General features: G+C 41.1%; 1 protein-coding gene across 1 annotated transcript in view; it reads right to left on the bottom strand.

The window, feature by feature from the left end:
- Positions 1–23957, bottom strand: part of b3gat2 (beta-1,3-glucuronyltransferase 2 (glucuronosyltransferase S)) — a 47088-nt gene that overhangs the window by 6368 nt on the left and 16763 nt on the right. Inside the window, exons 2-3 of the mRNA XM_086045884.1 lie at positions 17132–17276; positions 3666–3814 (exon numbers count right to left, since the gene is read on the bottom strand). Of these exons, the coding sequence (XP_085902010.1) occupies positions 3666–3814; positions 17132–17276 (294 nt within the window). The remainder of the gene's footprint in view (positions 1–3665; positions 3815–17131; positions 17277–23957) is intronic.

Here is a 23957-nt window from a genome sequence, read left to right as displayed (position 1 = left end):
GTAGTATAGTTTAGACGCTTGTACCAAACACGGCCCATTAGACAAGGACAACCAGGTATGGCGGACTTTGAACACAACCTAAGGCTAATTAATGAACTGAGCGGTGTCATATTGTGACGGGAATGAGCCTTTACTGAGTAATGATGTCAATTTGTGACATATTTTCCCATTCTCAAATTAATCCCATAACTTCAGCCCTGCCATTGAAATGACTGATGGTGTCACAGCCTGTTAAAGGCCAGCATTCATATCAGCCCCATTAAAGGTAATGGGGCTGATAATCGTTGCGATAGTTTCAACACAGAGCTGTCAGCAGCAGCTGTAGCAGCAGTCGACTGTAAATGATGAGCCAGCAGGTTTGAATATTTATCCTCTTGCCTGCAGGAGACATTAACCAATAATCCTCCAGGGACATACTGCAGTGCCACATGCACACCCTCACACACGCGCTCACACTCTATAAGGAGAAGTACTTTCAATTGTGGTCTTTTCATTGCCACATAAAATAAAACTAATGTTGCATTATTTTTACACTGGACACAAGATGGATCTGGCCTGAGGGTTTCAATGTTTCAACATTCCTGAAAGCACCCGTATACAGTATAATTCAATATTTATTGTGCCCCACATCATGACGTCACTGGACATGGAAGCAACATGAAGTTGGGAGGGGGCTCTTTGAACTTTGCTACCCAGCTATTCTTTGGTTCATGCATATATTAAGCCTACTGTACAAGAATGCAAAACCAGTTCCATTATCATTCATCTTACACACAAGGCAGTGAAAAAGAGGAAATGTAAATTAGGCAAACAGAATCTGGGCACAAGAGGCCAGCGCCTGATGGTATCATCACACGGTTAGCATTGAAGTGACAGCAAGATATGAAAATGTGCTTCTACTTTTGGTGGTTCCAAATTTTCACAACATTATATCAATTATGACGATGGCCAAGCAAAATTCAAACTGTTATTGTCTTGTGGGCAGTCAGTATAGGTGCCCCCCCCCCCCATCTGCACGTCAGCACGGCAGCACAAAATAGCCGAGTCAAATTTAACAGTTGTCATTCGCTGTGTCATTAGAAGCTGTGAAATGACTCAAAACACACAATATGATGTTTTGCTTCGAGAGGCGCTTAGACTTTAGTATAGCTTCCGAAGTAAGGAGGCCAAAAGATGCTTAAAGCGGAAGTCAACCCAAACATATTTTTTTCAAGAATATGTTCCCAGCAGGCCCACTAGTTGAAACAGCGCATTCTGATAAATATTGCGTTTGTGGAATAAGTGTTAATCCACTCGTTTTTAGCCATCTCTGGGGGCATCTTCTGTCGACAGAAAATGACATTACAACTGCTCACAACGACCAATAACGGCAGACCTGTTCTCTGAATCTGAGCCGTGATTAGTCGTTGTGAGCAGTTGTGATATCATTTTCAGTCGACAGAAGACAAAATGGCCGCCGCCAGAGATGGCTAAAAACGAGTGAATTTTGCTGCTTAACTTATATTCCACGAACACAAAATTAATCAGAATGCCGTGTTTCAACTAGTGGGCCTGCTGGGAACACATTCTTGAAAAAAATCTGTTTAGGTTGACTTCCGCTTTAAGAATACGGGAGAATGTGTGCACTGAAAAGATTTGTCAGTGTCACGCCCTGATGTCAAGGTCACTTCACCCAGTGTGCATTTCATGAAGGTGCTTAAGTGACACACTTAAGTCACCCGGGAGAATATTCCCCTTTGTGCGCAGAGCCCAGCGAGTCAATTTCTGCTTCAGCTACGTGTGCTTCCAAGACCTGATTTTAATGGGAATGAGGGGAGCTGCTTCAAATGGCTGGCAGTTAGCTGCTTCCATCCACAATGGCGCATAATGGCGTAAACACACCCTCACGCCAATTTCTACCTGTGCAAAGTCTCGGAAAATAGCAAAAGAAGTCTCCAAATCTCCACCCATGCGCACAATTTGACTGCGCTTTGAACTAGACTTGCATTGGGCATGAAAATAGGGCCCTTATCGTTAAATTTGTTGTGTTTTTTTGTTTTACAAAAATGTTTGAAAAATGGCTTGTGCTGTTTTTGCGGCTCTTTTCGCATGACGTCAAAAATGAAGGTCAATATTTTTTTTTAATAAACTGAACTGTATTTTGTCACGTGTTGCCTATTTCTTTTTTTAATTGTTGTGTATTTGCATTCTTGTGAATTTTTTTTCTTAATTACTTTTTTCTGATAAGGAAATTGCTTCTTGGTCTGAATGTCATCTTCCTTTCAGTAACAAATGCCAACACTGCTGAAACAACAGGAGGAAAAACAAATAAATACAACCTGTTTAGCCAGGAAACACTGGACTGTAATACTTTTAGTTGATGATTCCCTTGAAAGCGGGTAATAGAATCCATTTCTCAGCAGGTCTTTGAAGGCACCTCAGTGATGGTTGTCAAGAGGATGAGTGGCTTCATAAAACCAAGTGCCAAAAGGGGCTGCGGTGATTTAAGATGAGCAGCATCGATCTAAGCTGTCTAAGCACAGAACTACAATTGACTGCGTCACATAAAACCGTTTCTAGTCTATTCAAGCTATGTACGTCTAACTTTAGAGCAGGCCACCGGTTTAAAGTATGACTCATGCTGTCAATACAGCATAGGGGAGAGAATAGCCCTTGCGAGTTAATGCAATTCTTTTTTCGCTGTCTGTTGATCACAATGCGCGCACACACACACAGACACACGCTGAAGCCTGAGGCATCGTGATGTTTCGTGTCACACAACTCGATAGCTCTTGTGCGTGCGTACATTTTCTCCAGGTATTCCGGCTTCCTCCCACTTTTCCAGAAGTGTTAATTGGGTTTAGATAGATAAATAGATAGATAGATAGATAGATAGATAGATAGATAGATAGATAGATAGATAGATAGATAGATGCGTTTGCGCCGTTGTGGGTGTGAACGCAAACGACATGCTTCCTGGCCAATGGGAGTGGCTACTGTCAAAATCAGTGTGCACCGAGCGCACACTGGAGTCTATGCAGAAGAGCAGAGCGCACAAAATATGTTTACCAGGGCTATCATAGATCACCAATGTGAAGTGAGCACTTGGTTGACCTTCCACCCCGATCGTTCCTCTCAGTGTGCAATTAAAAGAGGGTTATTTTAGAAATATAGTAAAGATGATGATAATAGTAATGCGTTCAAGGAACTGATTTCTACAGTTGCTCAGAGGATTCGATGTGTGCAGTTGTCATATTTATCAATGAAATATAATGACATCTACCACGTATATAAGCAGAGCACATAATATTTGTCGGGAACTCAATCAAATTGACATAAATTGAGTTACAACACCTGTGCCACAATTTACAAAGTACATCTGCTTCTAGCTTGTCTAAAGTTTAGTCTAATTCCAGCCACCAAACAGATGCACCAGGGGTGTGCAAAAGAAAACACCCTCATTCCATCGGGATGGCCAGAATGCTGCATCGCGGTCTGACAAATGACCAAACAGGGTAAACTACTCTTGAAAATCCAGGCACGAAAATCCCGATGCGCCATTGGATTAAGATACTGAACTTCAGTATCAAACTGCATTTATGGGCTGGGCACATGTGAGATTGCATTGTTGCATTTCTGAAATTTCCATTCACTCTCCATCCAAACAGCGGTGCCGTCTCACTAACCCGAGTACAGTTGTTGGCCTTGGGCTCCAACTCCGTCACCTTGGTGATCTGCTTGAGGAAGTCGGACTCCTGCATTCCTGGCTGGGAGCCCCGCCTCTTGAACTGTGCCCTTGGATTTGCCAGGATCACTTGAAGGTTCACAGCGAAACCTGTGGGAAGGAAGACAGGGGAGAGACAAGGTGGATTAAGGACAGAGGGAGGCGTGAAAAGGTTAGCCAGCATGCATTAAAAGCCTATTATGAGGCTATTATAATCATACCAGGCAATGATGATGGCACACATTCATGTATCTAATGACTATGATATGGCTGATAAGAAATTAATTTACCACAGGGGTATGCAATTTCTCTGCGGTAATTGTATTATGGAGATGGAACGGTTTGGAAAGCTTCAGCAGACTGATGGCAATGTTGAGGTGAGCTTTCATAGAGCTTTATAATGAACTGTCTGTAATAAGATTTAATCAATCTGGTTAGAGGTTTAAAATGCATGTGTGGGGGGTACCAATTATTTGACTTTTCAAATTACTTTGGAAGCATAAAGTGCTCATGTACAAAACAGTTGCTCAACAAAATGCAGTGAATGCGTTCGTCTTTGTTGTTTGTGAGGCAAATAGATTTCGAAATAAACTGTTGCAAATTAGTACATTATTCCATCCATCTTCGATACCGCTTGTCCTCACGAGGGCGTGCTGGAGCCTATCCCAGCTGTCTTCGGGCAGTAGGCGGGGGACACCCTGAATTGGTTGCCAGCCAATCGCAGGGCACACAGAGAAAAACATCCGCACTCACAATCACACCTAGGGGCAATTTAGAGAGTCCAATCAACTTACCAAGCATGTTTTTGGAATGTGGGAGGAAACCGGAGTACCCGGAGAAAACCCACGCAGGCACGGGGAGAACATGCAAGCTCCACACAGGGAGGCCGGGGCCGGGATCGAACCCACGACCTCTGAACTGTGAGGCGGACGTGCTAACCAGTCGATCACCGTGCCGCCCAAATTAGTACATGATTGTGGTAAAGTAATACGCTTAGGGGGCCTTTTGCTAAATGCCAAAGCGCCTAACGGAGGGCATTAAATTCCACATTATTCAGCCATTTGTTTATTCATCAGTCAATCATATAACTGCGGCATCCGTGGACTAATCACACACCTGTACGATTGATAGACCCCGGGTGTCACGTGACTGATCCCCACGTGCATTTGTTTACGCAGACAAAATGACAGGATCATAGTGGCGGCAGGCGAGGGATTCACAATGGAGAGCAGTGATAAAATTTGTGTTTGTCAGTCAACATTCCGTCCAAGTGAACTCACGCCTCACTTTGATGTAAAGGACAAGATGAGATGCATGTGCAAGCTGGACAGGTTGGATATCACAGATCCCATCAAACATCAGTGCTTTTTTACAACGATCATGATGGCAGTTGGGGAGAACTACAATGGTGTGTCCTTGCGATCACAGGCTGGGAAGTTGACAAGTTTCGGTTACCGGCCATGTGTTCTTCGAATTGCAAATATTAAAGAATATTTGAGACAAGCATACTGGCAAGATCAGCCAGGTTGCCTCGGGGCTGGCCTGGCAGGCGGGGAGCAGTTCGGGCGGGCGGCCCAGGGAGCACCCCATCGGTGGCCCCCGCCCCGGTGGCTGCTACCGGAGCGGTGCACATTTTGTACTTAAGTTATCACTTTTTAAATACTATTTTGATCCGAGACAGTATTGTAGGCGCAAGAGTGCACTACGTATGTTCATTTGGTTAAGTGTTGCTGTTTGTTATATCAGTACAATACTATTAAAATAGATTTTTTTAATTCATAGAAGTGATTGAAAAAATGCAATATTGGTTTATAATAAGTAGAGTTTGTGAACCTTTTGATTTGTTGGCTATTGTATTTGTTCAAAATTCATGAAAAGCAGACATATGTGTGCATATCTGTTTGTCAGTGTTGAAAAATAATTTGAGCATCCCGGTTAGTGTTGGGGAGGGAGGCCTATATTTGATGGTTAGCCCTGCAGCCTATGAGTAGGTAAAGGCGGGCCTCGATGTGGTAGGAAAAATTTTGGTTGCTCACAATGCCACGAGCATCTGACAGTTCCAGACCAAGAAGGACAAAATACTTCATGGAGTTTTAAGTATTTCATTTCAGTCAATATTGATTATGGTTTTTATCACTAATGAAAATATGAAAAACTACTACATGGACTAAAGATAAAGGAAGAAATTAAAAACAACTATCTTGAAAATGCCTTTCAAAGACTGGTTTGTGAACAATATTTGAGAAAAACGGTGATATTGTGTATGTGGAAAAAGTTTTAGACCTTTGAGTTAATCTGATAAATGGGAGTAAAAACGGAAGGGTTGCGTTTATTTTTTTGTTGCGTGTATATGAGTATATAATTATTCAAAGTATTATTATTTAAAAGTAAATTATAATGATAGTATTATAGACAAATTATAGACATTTATAGTCAAATTTGGTCTTATGAACGGTCATTAATGAGGACTATTCTCTCTGCCACAGCCTGTAGTTCGTCTGTTTGCCACGACTTTTATAAGCATATTAACTCATTTTTATCGACAGAAGCTCTTAAAATTCAAGACTTGGGCCTCTGGATGTCTGAGATCCCTCTAGTTGTTTTGAACATATAAAAATCTGCGATCATCAGACCTCAATGAAAGCTGACTAATGCAGCTAATTGGCCCACAGCTCAGTGAGATCAACTTGTTTATAGCGTGTTTGCTGTTTGGGGAGTTGACTCTACTCCAGAGAGTCGTCTTCGTGACTGTACATCTTCAAGCTTATCTTGCACTTAGTTACTACTGCTGTTTTATTGCTCTAACTCTGTCCATTATATTTTGTAGTATTTGGTCAGCTGCAGGATGATGGCACACAGGCTAACATGTCTGCCTCACAGTTCTGTTCTTGGTTTGAATCCTGGCTCTGGCTTTCCCGAGTGGAAATCAAATGTTGTCCCTGTGCTTGCATACGTTCTCTCATGGTATTCCGCCTTCTTAAAACATTTCCCAAAAGTTAAACTAGGTTCATTGAAGACTCTAAATTACTCATCAGTGTGAATATGAGCGTTAGTCGAAATAGGCCTAGGTCTCGGGTGTTGACCTGCCTCTTGCCTATAGGCTCCAGCTCAACTGCAACCTAATGAAGACAAGAAAGGCAGAAGAAATAATGGATGGTCGGCTCAATTGCTAATTAATTTGTCTCATTTTCTTTATACGGCTGTATATTGTAGGTTATTTAGTTATTAAGTACAGTCTGTGTGGCGTGAGTTCCTGAGCCTCCAGATTCTCTGTCCAACGGCATAGCCATGTCTGGTCATCTTTCAAGTCTACCAAAGGCCCAGATACTGAAGTGTGAAGCATATATGCTAACCAGACTGTCACCATGTAATAACACCAGCGGTCACAGCGTTTTTGCTGCTGTAAGATGGTTAGAGGGCCAAGGTCAGTCACCTGGTGTGTGTGTGTTAGTCACTGTCCAGTTTTCATGTGTTCGGCCACATCTCCTGGTGTGCGGCGGGACTTATGGCGACAACGCCACCATTTGTCACCTAGTTTCCATCCATCCATCCATCCATCCATCTATCCATCCATCCATCCATCCATCCATCCATCCATCCATCCATCCATCCATCCATCCATCCATCCATCCGTCCATCCATCCATCCATCCACCCATCCATCCATCCATCATGTCTACAAATGTAACAAATGAAAAAAGGTAGCGCGGTACATTATTTCGCAACATTAGTGTTTGTGTTTGACTCAGCAGACTCTCAGTTCTTTGCAGAGACTTGCAGCTACTTGTTGACAGGCACTAAAATATACAAGCATCCACTCTGGCTTCTGTTCATTTTAGAATCCAATTTAATACCACACCGACAACCTTGAAATCACTTAATGGCCACAATCTAAAAAAAAGACCTTGAAGGTGGCAGTGTGTTTCCAGTGACTGCTCTACAGTACACAATTATATTTAAATTGCACTGAAAAAACACATTATTGTTCTGCTTCAACTATATTCTATGCCATTTATTTAGTTACTTATTTTCAAAATGTGGTTTTCCTAGAAATTAATTCAACATTTATTTGTTGTCATTTTATTGTATTACAACACAAATGTCATTAAATTGACTTTACTAGACTTTTTCACAGGTCTCATATTTAGCTGGCCCGAAGTGATTTAAGAACACAATTTTCTTGTCCAACCATATAGATTTCTGCAAAGGTCAATTCTAATATATTGGCTTCCAGAAAGCTTGTGCCTTAATAGCTGTAAAGCTTTGTTAATCTCAATTAATTCCTTATTCTAGTCTAATACACAGAAATATGATCACATCACTCCCCTTTTTGTCTTGCCCTTGGTGTCTATTTGAACTGATTTTACTGTTATTTCCCACAACAGTTTGTTGTCACTACATGGATTAGCACCATAATATCTGATTGACTTTTCATCTGTCCACCGTCTCTATTCATATTGCTCTTTGTGTCCTGATAATACTTACAACAGTGGTTTACTTGTTGAAAATGTGAAGATAAGCAAATGAGTTTCTTTTAGATTGAAAGAAGATATATAATACATTCCCCCCCACCATTTAAAACCAAGTTTCTTCCAAAAGTTATTTTACATCATTCATTCAAAATACTCTGAAGTTACAGAATTTCTGCACACTTAAAATTCAGACATTCCACGCTGGTTGAAATCGCTCTATTTTAGGGAAAAGTTCTGTCTCGTGCAAATGAGCCACACGTCCTCCCGCACACCCTTTGGCAAGGATCTGCAATGAGGCAAAGGCTGCTACAGAGTATGTGGTGAGTGTGTGGACAGAAAATTACAATGTACAAATTTCACTGATAATACCGATACCCCATGTCAGTAACCTCTGTATTGTTTGATGGCCGTGGTGTCTGACATCTGTGTAATCAAACGATGAAGGGCATGCAATAATGAATGCTAATTAAAATAACATTTCCATTACGGTGATAATGACATGGACACAAATGCCAACACGACAAATGAAAGTGTCGGCGTGCTTAGCCGAACAGAATCGCTCGGAGGGCTCAGATCCTTTCGGAACCTGCTGCAGTTTCATGCAAGCTCTATAAATGATGACTGAATATTTGTCCATGCAAATCGTTAGCGGGTAGCACGCCTTGGCAGGCAAGGCATTAGTTGGGGAATTCACCTCGAGTAATTCAGCATCCTGACCATTTCCCTCTCGTCCTGTCTGAGCAGAATGTTGTTGACTGCAGCGATGTTGAATTAATGAAACGCGGGGGCTCGCAGACGGCAGTCCTCTGAGATATGTGTCAGCATGCATTTCACATAGAAACTGTGGCCGCGCAAATACCTTTTAGCTTACCATCACCCCATGGGTTAAGCTTTCTCAGTTTTAAGCCAGGTCAGCTGTCTGCCCCGCGCTCTACATTCTGCTATCTTCCACTTATATGAAAAATAAATAAATAAGGCAAGACAAGCCAAGCCACACATTAGGTATAGTATATGCAAGCAAAGCCAGATATCCAAAATGTTTAGTGAGTAGAGGATGCGGCAATGCTCCATTGCCATTATGGAGAAAATATTTACTTATGATTTGAAATTGCTTTGGAAAGTTTTATTAAAGCGGAAGTCAACCCAAACAATTTTTTTCCAAGAATATGTTCCAAGCAGGCCCACTAGTTGAAACACGGCGTTCAGATTAATTTTGGAATTGTGGAATATAAATTAAGCAGCAAAATGCACTCATTTTTAGCCATCTCTGGGAGCGGCCATTTTTGTCTTCTGTCGACTGAAAATGACATCACAACTGCTCACAACGACCAATCACAGCTGACCCGTTTCCTGAATCTGAGCCGTGATTTGTCGTTGTGAGCAGTTGTGATGTCATTTTCAGTCGACAGAAGACAAAATGGCCGCTCCCGGAGATGGCTAAAAACGAGTGGATTAACACTTATTCCACAAACACAATATTTATCAGAATGCGCTGTTTCAACTAGTGGGCTTGCATAGAACATATTCTTGAAAAAATAAATGTTTGCGTTGACTGCCACTTTAAGCAGTTGAATAATTATTTACATATGAACTGGTGGTGGAAAGTCAATACTACTAAAACTAGCCTAGAACAGATGGCAGGCCTGTCAATAAACACTGTCCATACAAGCCCCAGGGAAGTCATGCAGGATGGGCTGTATTATTTGATTTGTTGTTTCTGGTTCTGTGGTTGCAGTGCACCTGTAGGGAAGCGTTCTATCCATATGATAAAACACTTTTGCAAAATGGTCACATATGCTAGTGGTGTTGAATTACAATATTATTATTTTTTTTTTTAAATGTGCCATTGTGCAGTGTGTGTAGCATCAAGTCTTGTGCAGTTGTAGTCATTCGCCACCACTGAAACAAAATGCGATCTGCAGCACTAAAACAGACTTATTACCTAGCTTTTAAGGTATCACATTCTAAAAAGATGAAACAAAACATGATTAAATACTATCAAATTTCAACAAAATACTACATAGAAAGGCTTGAAGGCTAACAGTTGTTTTGTACGATTCAAAAGTTTTTTCTTTTGAAGTCCGATCATTAATTAATTCTAACAAATAAGCACAGTCTATGGAAAAAGCTATCCATCAGTGTTCTACGGTGGTTGTCGTCATGCACGGTGCTACACCGGGGCTGGGGGGGTGTGGGGGGGGGGACTATAGGCCCCTCAGAAATCTGTCTAGCCCCCCTTTAGCACCCCCAGCAATTTATTTATGTATTCATATATTTGTCTAAGTTTATTATTTCTTTTTTTAAAGTTCACAGGTGAGTAGCCTTTCTGTTCCAATACAATTCCTGTTTCCGTGTTTGTGCTTGCTGCTGTGTGTTTGGGAGGCCAAGGAGGGGCGGGCTTAGTCTTTCGGTTACTTGCGCATAAGTGGCATGTTTGGAAACAATCTCCACACCGCACACCAGATCACTTCGGAAAGTTAGAGTGCCAAAAACGGCACTAGGCACAAGGCGCTCCGACTGCGGACATAGTGCACCAGGTCTGGCTGCGTTCGGAAATGAATTAGAGCAGTGCGCACTCTATCTCTCCGAACACCACCCACTCTCAGAATAGCACAGCGGGGTCGTAATGAATTTTATGAACGCACCTTAGGTCATGGTTTGTTAGCTTGCAGTGCATCTCAGCAATGGAATGCTTTGTAATGAAAAAAAACAAACCCAAAACCCTTTTCCCCAAAACTCCCAGGGGGGGTAAAGAATAAGAGGGCCATTGGAAAAATGAGCCCGGTTCAACTCCTGAGGAAGCACCGGCTGCAGCTCGTAAGTGCGGAGGCTTCAAAATAGAGTGCAACAAGCATTCCCCAATACAAACAGAGGAAAACAGAGGGGTGAGGGGTGAAATGGCATTTCAATTCATTTCGATAAAGAAAATTGATTTAGAGAGTAAATTGTGGTAAATTGCGCTATATAACAAAATCGTTTTGTGTTGTTGTTTAAAACAAAACAAGGGAGAAACTCTCAAATGAAAATCACAATTTTCACATTTATTTTCTTCAAATTGCTCAACCCTAAGTTAGCTGTCAGCAACACTCTTGACTTGTAACACATTTGAAAGATTTGAATAAATATACAGTAACTGCCCAATTTATGAAGTTTGTAGATAATTGCTTTCCGATTGTATCTCAAGTACTGGCAAGAAAGCAGACATGAAAACAACACTCCATATAAACTATGTTTCGGTAGTTTATCATATAGCTCGACTACTCTGGTGCTTTTATGTGTGAGAGGATGTTCTAACTTCTCCTGTATTAAGTCTCCATCCAGCTCGCATCTCACTGCCTCGGGAGCAGCGGCATCGAACCGACAAGGTCACTCTGGGTTAAACGCTTTCATGTCCCCTTCTCAGCGAGCACTTCTCCAGCAGCGAGCACCACTTTGGCGAAGGCACCGCGGTCTCAGCGCCAGCATGTTGTGTTTGTGTGCGTTTGTTGTTTGCTGTGTGTGTGCAGGTGCACTGTTGCCCCGATTTGCAGAGATGCTGCTCCGATATACACTTAGACAATTGCACACTTGTCAGTTGTCCGGAACATGTACACATGTCTGCTCGCATCAATTCATGTGCCGGCAGGCGTGTCATTCTGAAAAGATTCATGATGAAATTGAGTGTGCATGCGTGTGTTTCGTAGGCTTTATACATACACACGCTCTGACACACATGCACAAAATTGGTCCTGGCTGCTTTGTGTACAGCTGAATGAGGTCACATTGTAGACGTGCAGAGATAACAATGCCGCACTGTGCAACACAAAACTTTTAGGACGAGCACTGGCACCCACTCAGGGGCCTACAGTCACCCCATTGTAAATCCTATGAATAATCGGTTAAAAGTGAATACCGTTTGGTCACTGGTTCAGCACATCCCTTGTTGTCCTTGCACAATTTAATGCAAAAAAAAGGTCTATTATGCGGCTACTGCACTAAATCTTGTTACCGTGAAATTATTTAGCGCAGTAAAAATATGAAGGTGCTAATTAGGTTGTGTGTGCGTATGTATTTGCCCTCTTTTCAAATAACCCTAACCCTGAATGTTGAAGATCATCAAACTATCAGACAAAGTTAACCCAAGTAAACATAACATGCAGTTTTTCAATGGTGATTTTATTTACTAAGGGAAAAAGCTATTAAAAGCTACCTGACCCTGTTTCAACAAGTACTTGTCTACTACTCTTGTTAATGGTGTCATGCCATAAAGTTTTATATCCTTTTATCGTGTTTGCAAGGCAATCTATGCTGGAAATGAGCAGGATGCCCTTTTTCAAGCTATTTTTATTGGTCAGAAAAAAATTTAAACGGACGGTTTTCTCATTAATATAAAAAATGATTCATTAAGCTTTGCTCCGATTGGATCTCTGTTCTCCTTAATCTGCTATGAACAACAGCCTTCATCTGCTTGGTCATTTCCCACTTGTGGCCGCCTCTCTTCATTTTATTGGCTTTGTTGGAATTCAGATGGCCATAATTGTGCTGTCTTTGGCAAATTTTATGGAGGATGGCTTCATCAGGTCAACCTCCTTTCACCCATGTTACAAATACATTTCCAGAGGGCGTGTACCTATAAACGATTTAAAAGATGCGATTGCGTCAAATCAAACGATCACAATCCTACGTCATAACGATATCAAATTCAAATCTGCTGGTTACGGCACGCTTTTCCCTTTCAAAGGCAGTTGCATGGAAACAACAAACTGTATAGAAGTCAACCTTAAACCACGTCTCGGACGCAATTTGACATGTTATACATAAAACGTATTCAATTATTTTTGTATTTGCATTTTGCTGTTTTTTATTTTATTGAATATTAAAAATTGCATGTTTAGGATGATCTGAACTTCATGTTATTCGGTTTGTCATTTTATTTGAATATACATGTGTCGGGACAGGAGGATTGTGGTGGTTCATCACTTCCCAGGTTTGTCATTCAGTTCAACACCTGGTGGCAGCTGTGTGGGACTCGCATTGTACATTCTAAGTACCGGTAAAAGCTTTTCTCCAGCTAATAAAATGCCTCTGTTAATCTAATAATTCACCATTGCCGTAATCTGCCATAAGAAACATACGTATTTACCTAAAAGAGAGGATAAGTGCAGATAGAGACGATGGCAAAGAAATACAATAATTCTGTCGTCTTAGCGATATATATTGTCACAGCCTGAAGCTCTAATACCAACAGTAAAACATGGTGGAGATCATTCGATGGTCTGGGGCTGCTTTGCTAATTCATGATCTGGATGATTTATTGTGAATGATGGAACCATCAATTAAATGCTGAGAGAGCATGTTTGGCCATTGGTTTGTGACCTCAAGCTGAAGCGCATTTAATTTCTGCAGCAGAACAATGATCCAAAACCACACCAGCAAGTCAACTTCTGAATCACCCAAAAAAAAACAAAATGAAGGTTTTAGAGTAGCCTATAGTCAAGATTCGGATTTAAAAATGATTGAAATGCTGTAGGATGAATCTAAAGAGGCCATTCATGCTGTAAAAGCCTCCAATGTTGCTGAATTAACACGATTCTGAAAGGAAGAAGCGAACAGAGATGTGAAAGACTCATTAGCAGTTACAGACAACGCTCGATTTGAGTTGTTGCTTCCAAGGGGGACCAAACCAGTTATTAGGTTTAGAGGGCAAGTACTTTTTCACACAGTATGTAGCTTTGAATAGCTTCTTTCCCCTTTATGAATAAAAATCACCATTTAAGGACTGCATTTTATGGTTATTTGAGTCATTGTTGTCTGATATGTACATTAGTTTGATGATCTTAAACATTAAAGCTGGGGACCTATGCCCAAAAAAAGTAAGAATTTGTGATGAGGGAAAATGTTCTTTTCAAGGCACTGTATGTTAGAGTCCAAGAGGGAGATTAGGCAAAGGAGATGAACATGCTGGCAGTGAATGTAGTGGTGGAGCAAGGTAGTAGAATGAAAACGAGATGCTCACTCTTGTTATGAGGGTTTAATTAACAATAATCCCGGGGGTAGACATGTGCATATTTGAGATAATGTGAGTGCATGTGTGGTCGGCCACAATACAGTCAGTTCTGTCGACATATGTGTTTTGAAAGCATTCATGCAATTAACACTAATTATGATTTTGTTGCTGGTTATATATGTATATTTATAAACGTGTATACTAACTATACACACACACACACCTATATATATATATATATATATATATATATGTTTTGAACATACTTTTTTCATGATTTAAATATTTCCTAGATTGCAGTTTAATACTATTTATACTTAATATTAATAGTCATCAACATTATGAAGAAATACTGATGATATTAATTGGTAAATTAAAAAAAAATGTAATCAAAATACCATAGATTTTGTAATTTGGATTCCTCCAAGTTGACAGCTTTTGCGCAGATAACAACTATACACATCTTTTATGACCTGGAATGACTTCAATTCACAGCTGTACATCATCAAGAAATAATAGCTTGAATTGTTTTACCTCTTAATGCGCAGGAGACCATTTGAATTTGAAGTGTTTCCAAACTTTTGACTGGTACTGTACACATACTTAAGAGACACTTGGATGAGCTTAACATTGGCACTTATATAAAAGGTTTGCATGTAAAAATGACACCAGTACTAAAATATTCCTCCCAAAAGACTCTGTAGTGAATTAAGGGCTTTTTTTTGTGATTAGATTTATGACAAATTGCCCCGCCCCTTTTTGGGGAGATTGTTATGTTTTCGGTCTCAGCGGTCTACATCACGGGAGGGAGGCAAGCGTGGTAATATTGCTCGCTTTGACAGTTCTGTTGTCTAAAACGGGGACCGATCGCCACCAACATGCAAATGCACATTACTACTCTTGTTCACTTCAACCTGTGAAAGTATAAAAGTGTTCTGCACAACAGTTTGGATTTATTGACATAAAACGTGATGTCATCATGATCACCTCCACAAAATCAAAAATACTGTGGCGATTGCTCCTCCACTTTCACAAGCTGAAGCGGACAAGAGCACACGAACCCGACTGCTTCTATTTCGGACATTTAGCGACGCTAAACTCGTGTCAACTCTCAGGAGGCAGACGGCGACTGGCAGTGGGCAAGCAATCGGGCAAGCATGGATCTTTATCCTCCCCCCTTCTCCCCCCGGCTAACAGTAGGATAACGGTACAGCTAATAGCAACAACTAGCTTGAGGCCGTTAAAACAAAAGGCGTTAGCACAACAACATTAGCTCCTTACTGTCTGCGCAGCGTGTGGAGGTGATCATGAGCCTGCGTCTTCATATCGCAGGGTTGCCTCCCAAGCAGTGGCGTGCGTTGTCCGACACCGCTTGCAGCCGCAAGAGTGTAGCAGCGTCAGAGTGAGGTAATACCTCATCGAACACCGGGGGTGTCTTGAACGTGCGCATCCGACTCCACGGCCGAGTGTGGCCACATTGGAACGCACCATTTCGGCTGTTAGGTTTCATTGGACGGCGTGTTGTCGATCGAAAAACTGTGGCCATTCCTCATCCAAATAAATGTGCACGTCTCCTTATTCCCACTTCAGTCTCTGTAAATATCATGACTGGTGTTAAATGCCTCGCTCGTCCTAACCGTGATCAGCAGAGAAGCAGTGTTTTTTTTTCTTTCTTTTTTTTAAGCAAAGAAGCAGTGTGTCCTCGTCCCAGCCTAAATCTATGTAGCTCTGCTCACTTCCACATTTCCTCATTCTCAGATAAATCAAGCACGGAGAAGTTAATCCTTTTGATATGTTGAAGTAATCATTAGTAGGGGTGTCCACATAAATTGTGGTGCCAATTGAGCACCGTTTTTGGACGTTATAAGCAATGAAAGTACAATGATTTCAAATGGAGAGTTTGTAATCGGTTCCTCCATTGATTCCGACCGAACAAGGATAGAACGATATGGGGCGCGGCCATTCTCCTGTCATACTGAAACGTATTAATACACCCATGTATACCGATACACCCCTAATACACAGACAAAGAGCTTAGTTGATGATGAGTTTGTTTTGTGACCACACTTGTGAAAAAGTCTTGGGCTAAGATAAAGTGTCAATTATAAGCTTTAATAGTGTGATGTATTCTCTTCACTGGACAGTCAAATGTTATCTGGTCACCGAGAAGTGACCCAAGTACATAAATTCCAGCCATGGACCAAAGAATGTCACAATGACACATTTATCTTTACAGATTTTAAGCATTGCTTTTGTAAAAGGTGAATGCACACTACCACTTCTATTTGTGAGCAAAAGTTTATATTTTTTTTATTTTGTATTGCCTGTGTGTAATATTTGCTTTGAGCTGTAAATAATCATTTTTACTTCAATTATCATAAATCAATCTGTGTATGTATTCAGATTTCATTAATGTAAATACGAAATGCACAGCAGTAATCATGGTGAAATTAGATGGAACTGTGTGCTATTTTTGTTTAACACTGAAGAAAAACATGCTTTTACATGATTAATTGTGTCAAATTATTTTGAGGCAGAAGACAAACTGAAAGGAACTATTCATATTCGGAAGCTTAGCTTTCAGACAATGATTAATGCTGTAGGACATGTCTGTTATCTGGTATCCATAACTTCAAACTCAAGGAAATGATTATAATTTCAAGCTAAAAAAGTCAAGGTCTGATTAATGTAGTGTGCACACGATACACAACTCTGAATGGTGACATTAGCACCTGCCTGGTGGTAAAACAATACCAGTTGTATTTGTCCATCAGTACAATAGATGTCTAAAGTGTGTGATCCTGGATCATCATGGAAATGATTAACACATCATTACAAGTCAGAGTACCATCAAAATCATTTTGCGAATGAAGCTTTTAAATTCGGGAAAATTATAAAATACTGTCATTGTTATAATCAGACATCCATGAATATAAAAAATAAAACCTGTTTTGTATCGATTGCATCTTACCTGCCATGTCAGTGGCAAAGGTACGGTCTGGTCTCCAGCCGGTGTACCAGCCCACAACTCTGCCCCCTGAAACTATCGGGCGCTCATATGCTCTGCCTCCCACAAACCCCACTGGCCACACAGACACACCTCGAGTGTTCCGCATCTAGGAAAACAAAAAGGTGAATGTGAAGTCTAGAATCAGTTTTAACATCACAGGGCTACATATATACAAGCAATGGACAACTTTTTTCGTCATTGAGTTACTTATCAACACGTAAAAGGCACGAGAGCAGAACATGACTTGGTGTACAGTGTTGAACATAAATGGGTACAATCCAAAATGGTTTGTGTTGAAATGTACACGCAATGAATGAAATTTCCAAACAAATTCATTCAATATGGAAATGTACAAAATGAAAACACACCACGGAAGGAGTCTAGCAATATGTCACATCTGACCAATGAAATAACCAAACATATAACAGTGAACCAATTAAAGTGTCTGAGTCTGCCCACATACTGAATATTCATCAGCTGGTTCATCGGTTGGAGTGCGCACGCGTTAGGGCGGGGCAGGCTGCCTAGAGAAAGAAATGTGGAAGTTTGTATGCGTAGCGGTGCATGGCTGTTTCAGGAACAATTGAGAGTAAAAAGAACAATCTTGAGTTGAGTTTAATGAGCATAGGGAACAAGTGCCATAAATACAGCCATCTCTGCAGTGCAACCCCCAGATTGGATTCACAATCAGCATTGCTTCCTAAGTGGACAGGCTGATTTCACAGAAGAGCGATGAACTTGAAGTTACATTAATGGGGTTTCCATCCAAATGTTCCCAAATTTTTAAGCGAATTTTGTGAAAATGCGCAAAACAAACATGCGATTTATGCCTCTTTCCATTTGTTATTATTTTGCGAGTACAGGCAGTCCTCGTATTACGACGTACGCGACCTACAACATTTCGACTTTACGACGCCCGTGCCTCCTCCTCCATTTTGTCTCCTTCTTTTGTTTAAAAATATTTATTTTCAATAAATCATTCAATTGGCCTATGTGGTTGTCTGTGTCGCCTCATTTTTGCCACAGGCTTTGAGCCAGCCTGTGACCGTGGGTCTCGTCTGGGAGCGTTTGAAAAATTCTCAGCCTTAGCAATGTCTTGGTGATTTGATTAGTCATTTAGACTCCGAGAAACGTGATGAGTTGGTAGCGCTTATAAAAAAGTAGTGCATGTTGTTTTCGAACACCCCAAGGGGATCACATTTAATCGAACATGACAAAGACATCGGAGATGCTAAGCCCATCAAACAAAAACTTTATAGAGTGTCTGAGGAGAAGACGCTGCAGTTGGAGTCAGTGGTTAAAAAAATGGTATTGTTGAGCCATTATTTTTTTAAATTGGGCTTCACCTTATCTTTTAGTGAAAAAGCCTGGCTCAAAACTCAGTGGTATTGCTAAAGCAGACCTGTATCATCTTTCCAGAACGGAGGACTGCATTGACCAAGTTGGCTCAGCTACGTATGTTAGAAGGTTTGATCTCCTAAATGGATATTGGCAGGTACCTGGTTCTAGTAGATCTCTTGCAATTGCTGCTTATATGACACCTTCTGGACCAAAGGGTTTTGTTCATCCAGTGGAAGCAAAGATTCAGGCAGTGAAGCAATTTCCACAGCCATCTACAAAGAAAGAACTTATGCGCTTCCTGGGCATGGCGGGGTACGATTGTGCTTTCTCTAAAAACTTTTCCAATGTAGCGTGCACCCTGACCAATCTGCTCTTTTTTTCTGGTTTTGTTTGGTTATACTCTTACATTCATCCAGGCACTTTGCACACACTTACTGTAATATATTTACACGCTCACATCCTTTATTCCTTTTTATTGTTTTAAATACTGTATTTATTAGTTCCAATAAATCATTCAGTTGACCTATGTTATTGTCTGCCTCCCCTCATTTTTGCCACAGGCTTTATACATTTAGTCAGTTCATACAAAGCTCAGGCTAGCTTCATCTAACACAAACACAGCTTGTAGCCCATCCTGCTGTGATTGTGTGTGTGAGCTTGTACGCGTGTGTCTTATTCTATTTTTTAACCCTGGCCACCCACTGCTATTCGCTCACGCAAACAGCCACCAGCCAGTAGCTCATGACAAAACATGCACATGCAAACACACGCACGTACACACTTGCATGCATGCATGCACACACTCACGAAAACAGTATTGCATGATTGCACTCAAACACTGTGATACCTTTGAAAGCTACAAGAAATATGCCCACCTTGGCCACTGGAAGGCAGGATAAAACAGTCATGCAAGACACAATTTGAAGAAGAAAAGTACTTCTTCACTTGACCTCGGGCAAAAGGCAGACTACACCCTGAACTGGTCGTCAGCCAGTCAGAGGGCACACACAGACATCGTCACTGAGCAGGAACTGATCCCACGCTGCCCGCACATGCACAAGTCAGGCGAGTGTACCGCGACAGCATTAGCGACCTGTAATGTTGTTAGTCTTCTTTTTAATTTATTAAATGCATGTTTTAATATTTTTTTTCAAATTTATTTAAAATTAATTTAATGATTTCTTTTTGAGGGCGGCACGGTGGTCGACTGGTTAGCACGTCCGCCTCACAGTTCAGAGGTTGTGGGTTCGATCCCGGCCCCGGCCTCCCTGTGTGGAGTTTGCATGTTCTCCCCGTGCCTGCGTGGGTTTTCTCCGGGTACTCCGGTTTCCTCCCACATTCCAAAAACATGCATGGTAAGTTGATTGAACTCTCTGAATTGCCCCTAGGTGTGATTGTGAGTGCGGATGTTTGTCTCTGTGTGCCCTGCGATTGGCTGGCAACCAATTCGGGGTGTCCCCCGCCTACTGCCCGAAGACAGCTGGGATAGGCTCCAGCACGCCCCGCGACCATTGTGAGGATAAGCGGTATCGATAATGGATGGATGGATGGATTTCTTTCTGAGAACTGCTCTGGACGGTGTTTTTGATGATTACTTTTATATTAATAAATCTTTGTTTGGAATTAAGTTCATTATTTTTTGTTTATTTTTGCTAGGCTATATATATTTTCAAATACTTCTAGAGATACCACTACAAATGAAGTTCCGAAGTTTAATGAATCAGACAGTGATGGCTCAACACTCTGTTTTATGTCTTTATTCTTTTTTTTCATCCAAATTTGCTTTGCGCTAGTTAGTAGTACTTTGCTGAAAAAATATTTCACAAGGGATACATCACTGAAAAAAGGTTGAGAACCACTGTTTTAAAGGATTCTAACCTCCAACTACTGATGCTAACCATTAGCATGCCAGTAGCGTTTTCGATGATATGTTAAAATGAAGCCAACGGGTCATTCTGAAGTGGACGTTGTTTGGTTGGTTTCAGTACACAACCTATAATTCTCTTTGTTTTATGTTTAATTTGACAATAAACTTCAGATGGGAGAGACGTTAACAGGATGAAGCTACATATTTTATGATGAAATATTCACTATTAGCCAAACTGCTGCTTATTGTGAAGTGAGTTGAATTGACTTCACTCCATTCAAGTCAATGCAAAAATATCAGCCAAATGATGGCTCGTATCTTGCATAACTTGAAAGTTGGCTCACACGTACAATGTCTCAATAGGGTGGTGATGAAAACATAACTTCTCCTCACACACTCGCTCAGGTAATCATGGAGCTTCAATTTAGCCCTTTCTTCTGTTGAATTTCTATTTGCTCTTTTCTGCTATTTGGCCCTCCACAGTAGTACCCGTGTCCTGCCAGGGCCCCGAGGTCCACCGCCTCTGTGCAACTGCTTTGAAGCTCTTTCCCTCTTCTGACTGGGGCCCTCTTGAGTTCAACCTTATCAGACTTAAACCCCCATCCCTGATTTCTCTGTAGCTGCTGCCTGGCCGCCCTCTCCCAGGTCATTCTCAAAAGACTCAAGCGCTTCCACCTTGTGGAATCAAGGAAGAAAAGAAGGCTTGGGAACAGAAGAGAGGCTGACACTCTTTTGGCGATCATGCTGGAGCATGGTTGTTATTTGGCTTAGTGATGAAGTACCGGTTTGACTGCTGATGAGCTACTACTTTGAATACATTAGCTCAAAGAACAGTCTAGTTTGACACTTTATTTCCACTGGAATTCAGCAATGTGCAAACTCACGACGAGTCAAGTGGTCCAAATTTTCTCTGCATATTAACAGTTGATTTCAGTAGTTAGAAACTAGACAAAATACATTTGTACTGCATGAAGGAAAGTGCATCTAATTAATCTGCTACTATGCCGCTGTATGTGAAAGATTTCTTCTTTGTCTTCAGAGTTTGTTTTTTTTAAACTCTCTCCAGATTGCATTATTTTTTCACACTGCCGTTGTTCAACAAATAACATTCTTAATGTGTTACGTATATTCTCCATCCAGTTTGTGCCACAAAAATCCTGGCTGTCATGGACATCCATTCATTCATTTTCTGTTCCACTTGTCCTAATTAGGGTTGCTATAGGGAAGTGGCATCTATCCAAGCTGATGAGGCAGACTACCCACTGGACTGGCCACCAGTCAGCCGCAGGGCACATTTAGACAAACAACCATTCAATTGATGGATGGCTGCATAACCCACACAAGCACAGGGAGAACATACAAAAACTCCACACAGGCAAGCCACAATGGCGATCATGTCGCCTGACCTATGGACCATTTCAAAGAACACAGGTTTTTACAGGACTGCGAGGGCCCTTTATAGGTGCTTGCAACTCTAGTAAGGGCCCGAGCAGCGACAGCTGCGAGGTCACTTTTTTTTTTTTTGTAGAAATTATTCTTTTTTTTTCTGTCTTTTTTTCCTCTGTGTTCGATTGCATTTTTTTTTTGCAAAGTTTGGCGAGTTTTCGTGTATGTTTAGGGTCTCAAAAATGCGATCGAACACGGAGAAAAAAAGACTTAAAAAAAAAATTCTACAAAAACAATAGGGACTTCGCAGTGGTCGCTGCTTGGGCCCTAATAATAACAGTTTCACATTATAGAAAACATTTGGTGTGTCATTGTTGAAAGTTAAGATTTAATTTAATTAAATGATTAGTGTTCTATCACTTCTGGGCAGCCTCGGGTTTGATTATATCAACCACAGATACCTAAAAGATAGATTTTTTGGTCGATTCACGGCAGCAGTGGGAACGAAAAGTCCACACACAAAGCTCCTTTTTCTTTTGCTCACATGTCAAGAAGAAAGCATGAAATATTCATCCCTTGCTATCTTTTGTTTACTCTGCTCCACTTTGAATTTAATGATGTGCTATGAGGTCACACTATTTACTATCTTGTTGCAGCTCACACATCCTGCAGTTAGGGATTTAGGGCTCAAAACAGTGCCACGGTGAGCAGAACTGACCCGAACCACTTGTAGGAAGCACACAATTAGTTATGTAGTCCCCTGCAATGCCATACCACATACACGCCTGCCGTTCTGTAAAGGTGACATTATTTAGCAACATGGGAGGATAGCTGTGTGCTGCTGAGAGTACTTCAACAGATGGTGCATTATTTTTCACTGAGGCAACAGCTTTACACACACTACCATCTGCACATTATTGCTGTCACAGGGATATTTTACAAAACAAACTTCAAGTTGAGCCTGTATTTATACAAATAGGGTTAGCTAAGCGTACAGTATACTCATGCTGTTATACAGCCTGGCGGTTTAATAGGAAATTCACCAAAGGATTCCATTGCAACCAAACCATGGTGATAACCGAGAAATAGCAAGACACTAACAAATCAGCAACAGGACACCAAAAACCCCAAAAATGTTTGTACCTGGCAAACATTTTGTAATCGCGTTTTGGATAGCATTTTTGAGGAATTTTTGTCGCACCCCCAAAATAATTTACATACATTTTATAGTCATCAGAAATATAATACGTCATTTAAAGCATGATTCATCATTCTTCATCGCTACGGTAAAATTCACTTGCCCATCTGTGTTTCGAAACCAAGCCCTGAATTTAATGTATAATGGCATATATGTAGCTCTAATAATGTTTGAGTAGACAGTTTGCTTTTACTGCATCATAAATGCTGCTGACAGTGAAAAATGTAATATACACAGAGCGTTCCTGTAACTAAGTAGTTCCCAGAAATTCAGCAGCAAGAAGATAAGGGAATTAAAAAGAGAAGGTACATGCTAAGAGGTTTCTGCGATTGAGTCGAAAGACACACATGGGAGTTTAAATTGAGGCAGTGTGTTTCACCCCTTGATCAATGATAATTTGCAACCTCTGACAGTAGGGTTGCCAACTTCCGGAAAAATAAATAAGGGACCCCTCATCGGCAGGGACGGCCGACCTCACTGCCTTCAACTACGGATGGGCAGATTGATACCAAAATATTGATATTCCAATCCAGAGTGCTCAATTTTAAGTATGGCCGACCTCACTGCCTTCAACTACGGATGGGCAGATTGATACCAAAATATTGATATTCCAATCCAGAGTGCTCAATTTTAAGTATGGATCCTCAAGCTAAAGTATTGATATCTGCAATTAATTCATACATACTGTATAATATATTTATTAATCCATAATTTTGGAGGTTGTATTGTCATCCAGTCAGCATTTTTGCTATGTGTTGCCAAGGGCAAAGAGCTTTCTGCCTGCTGGCTCTGGTACCGCCCACCAGAACTTTGTAAATGCATTTGATTGGATGAAGAACGATCAGGGTGAAGGCCCACGACTCGTAGGCATTGCATGGAGTCCACACCACCGTTGACAAGATGACATGGAAGTGATAACAAAATAGTTCGGAGTAGTTTGATTCAACTGATGAGGTGTACCCTCCCACTGGTGTGAGCGCAGCGGCAGTACACGT

This window comes from Filicampus tigris, chromosome 11 (genome assembly GCF_054856515.1).
Source record: "Filicampus tigris isolate MCC_2025a chromosome 11, RoL_Ftig_1.0, whole genome shotgun sequence".
Taxonomy (NCBI): Eukaryota; Metazoa; Chordata; class Actinopteri; order Syngnathiformes; family Syngnathidae; genus Filicampus; species Filicampus tigris.
This window is presented reverse-complemented; position numbering and strand designations above follow the sequence as displayed.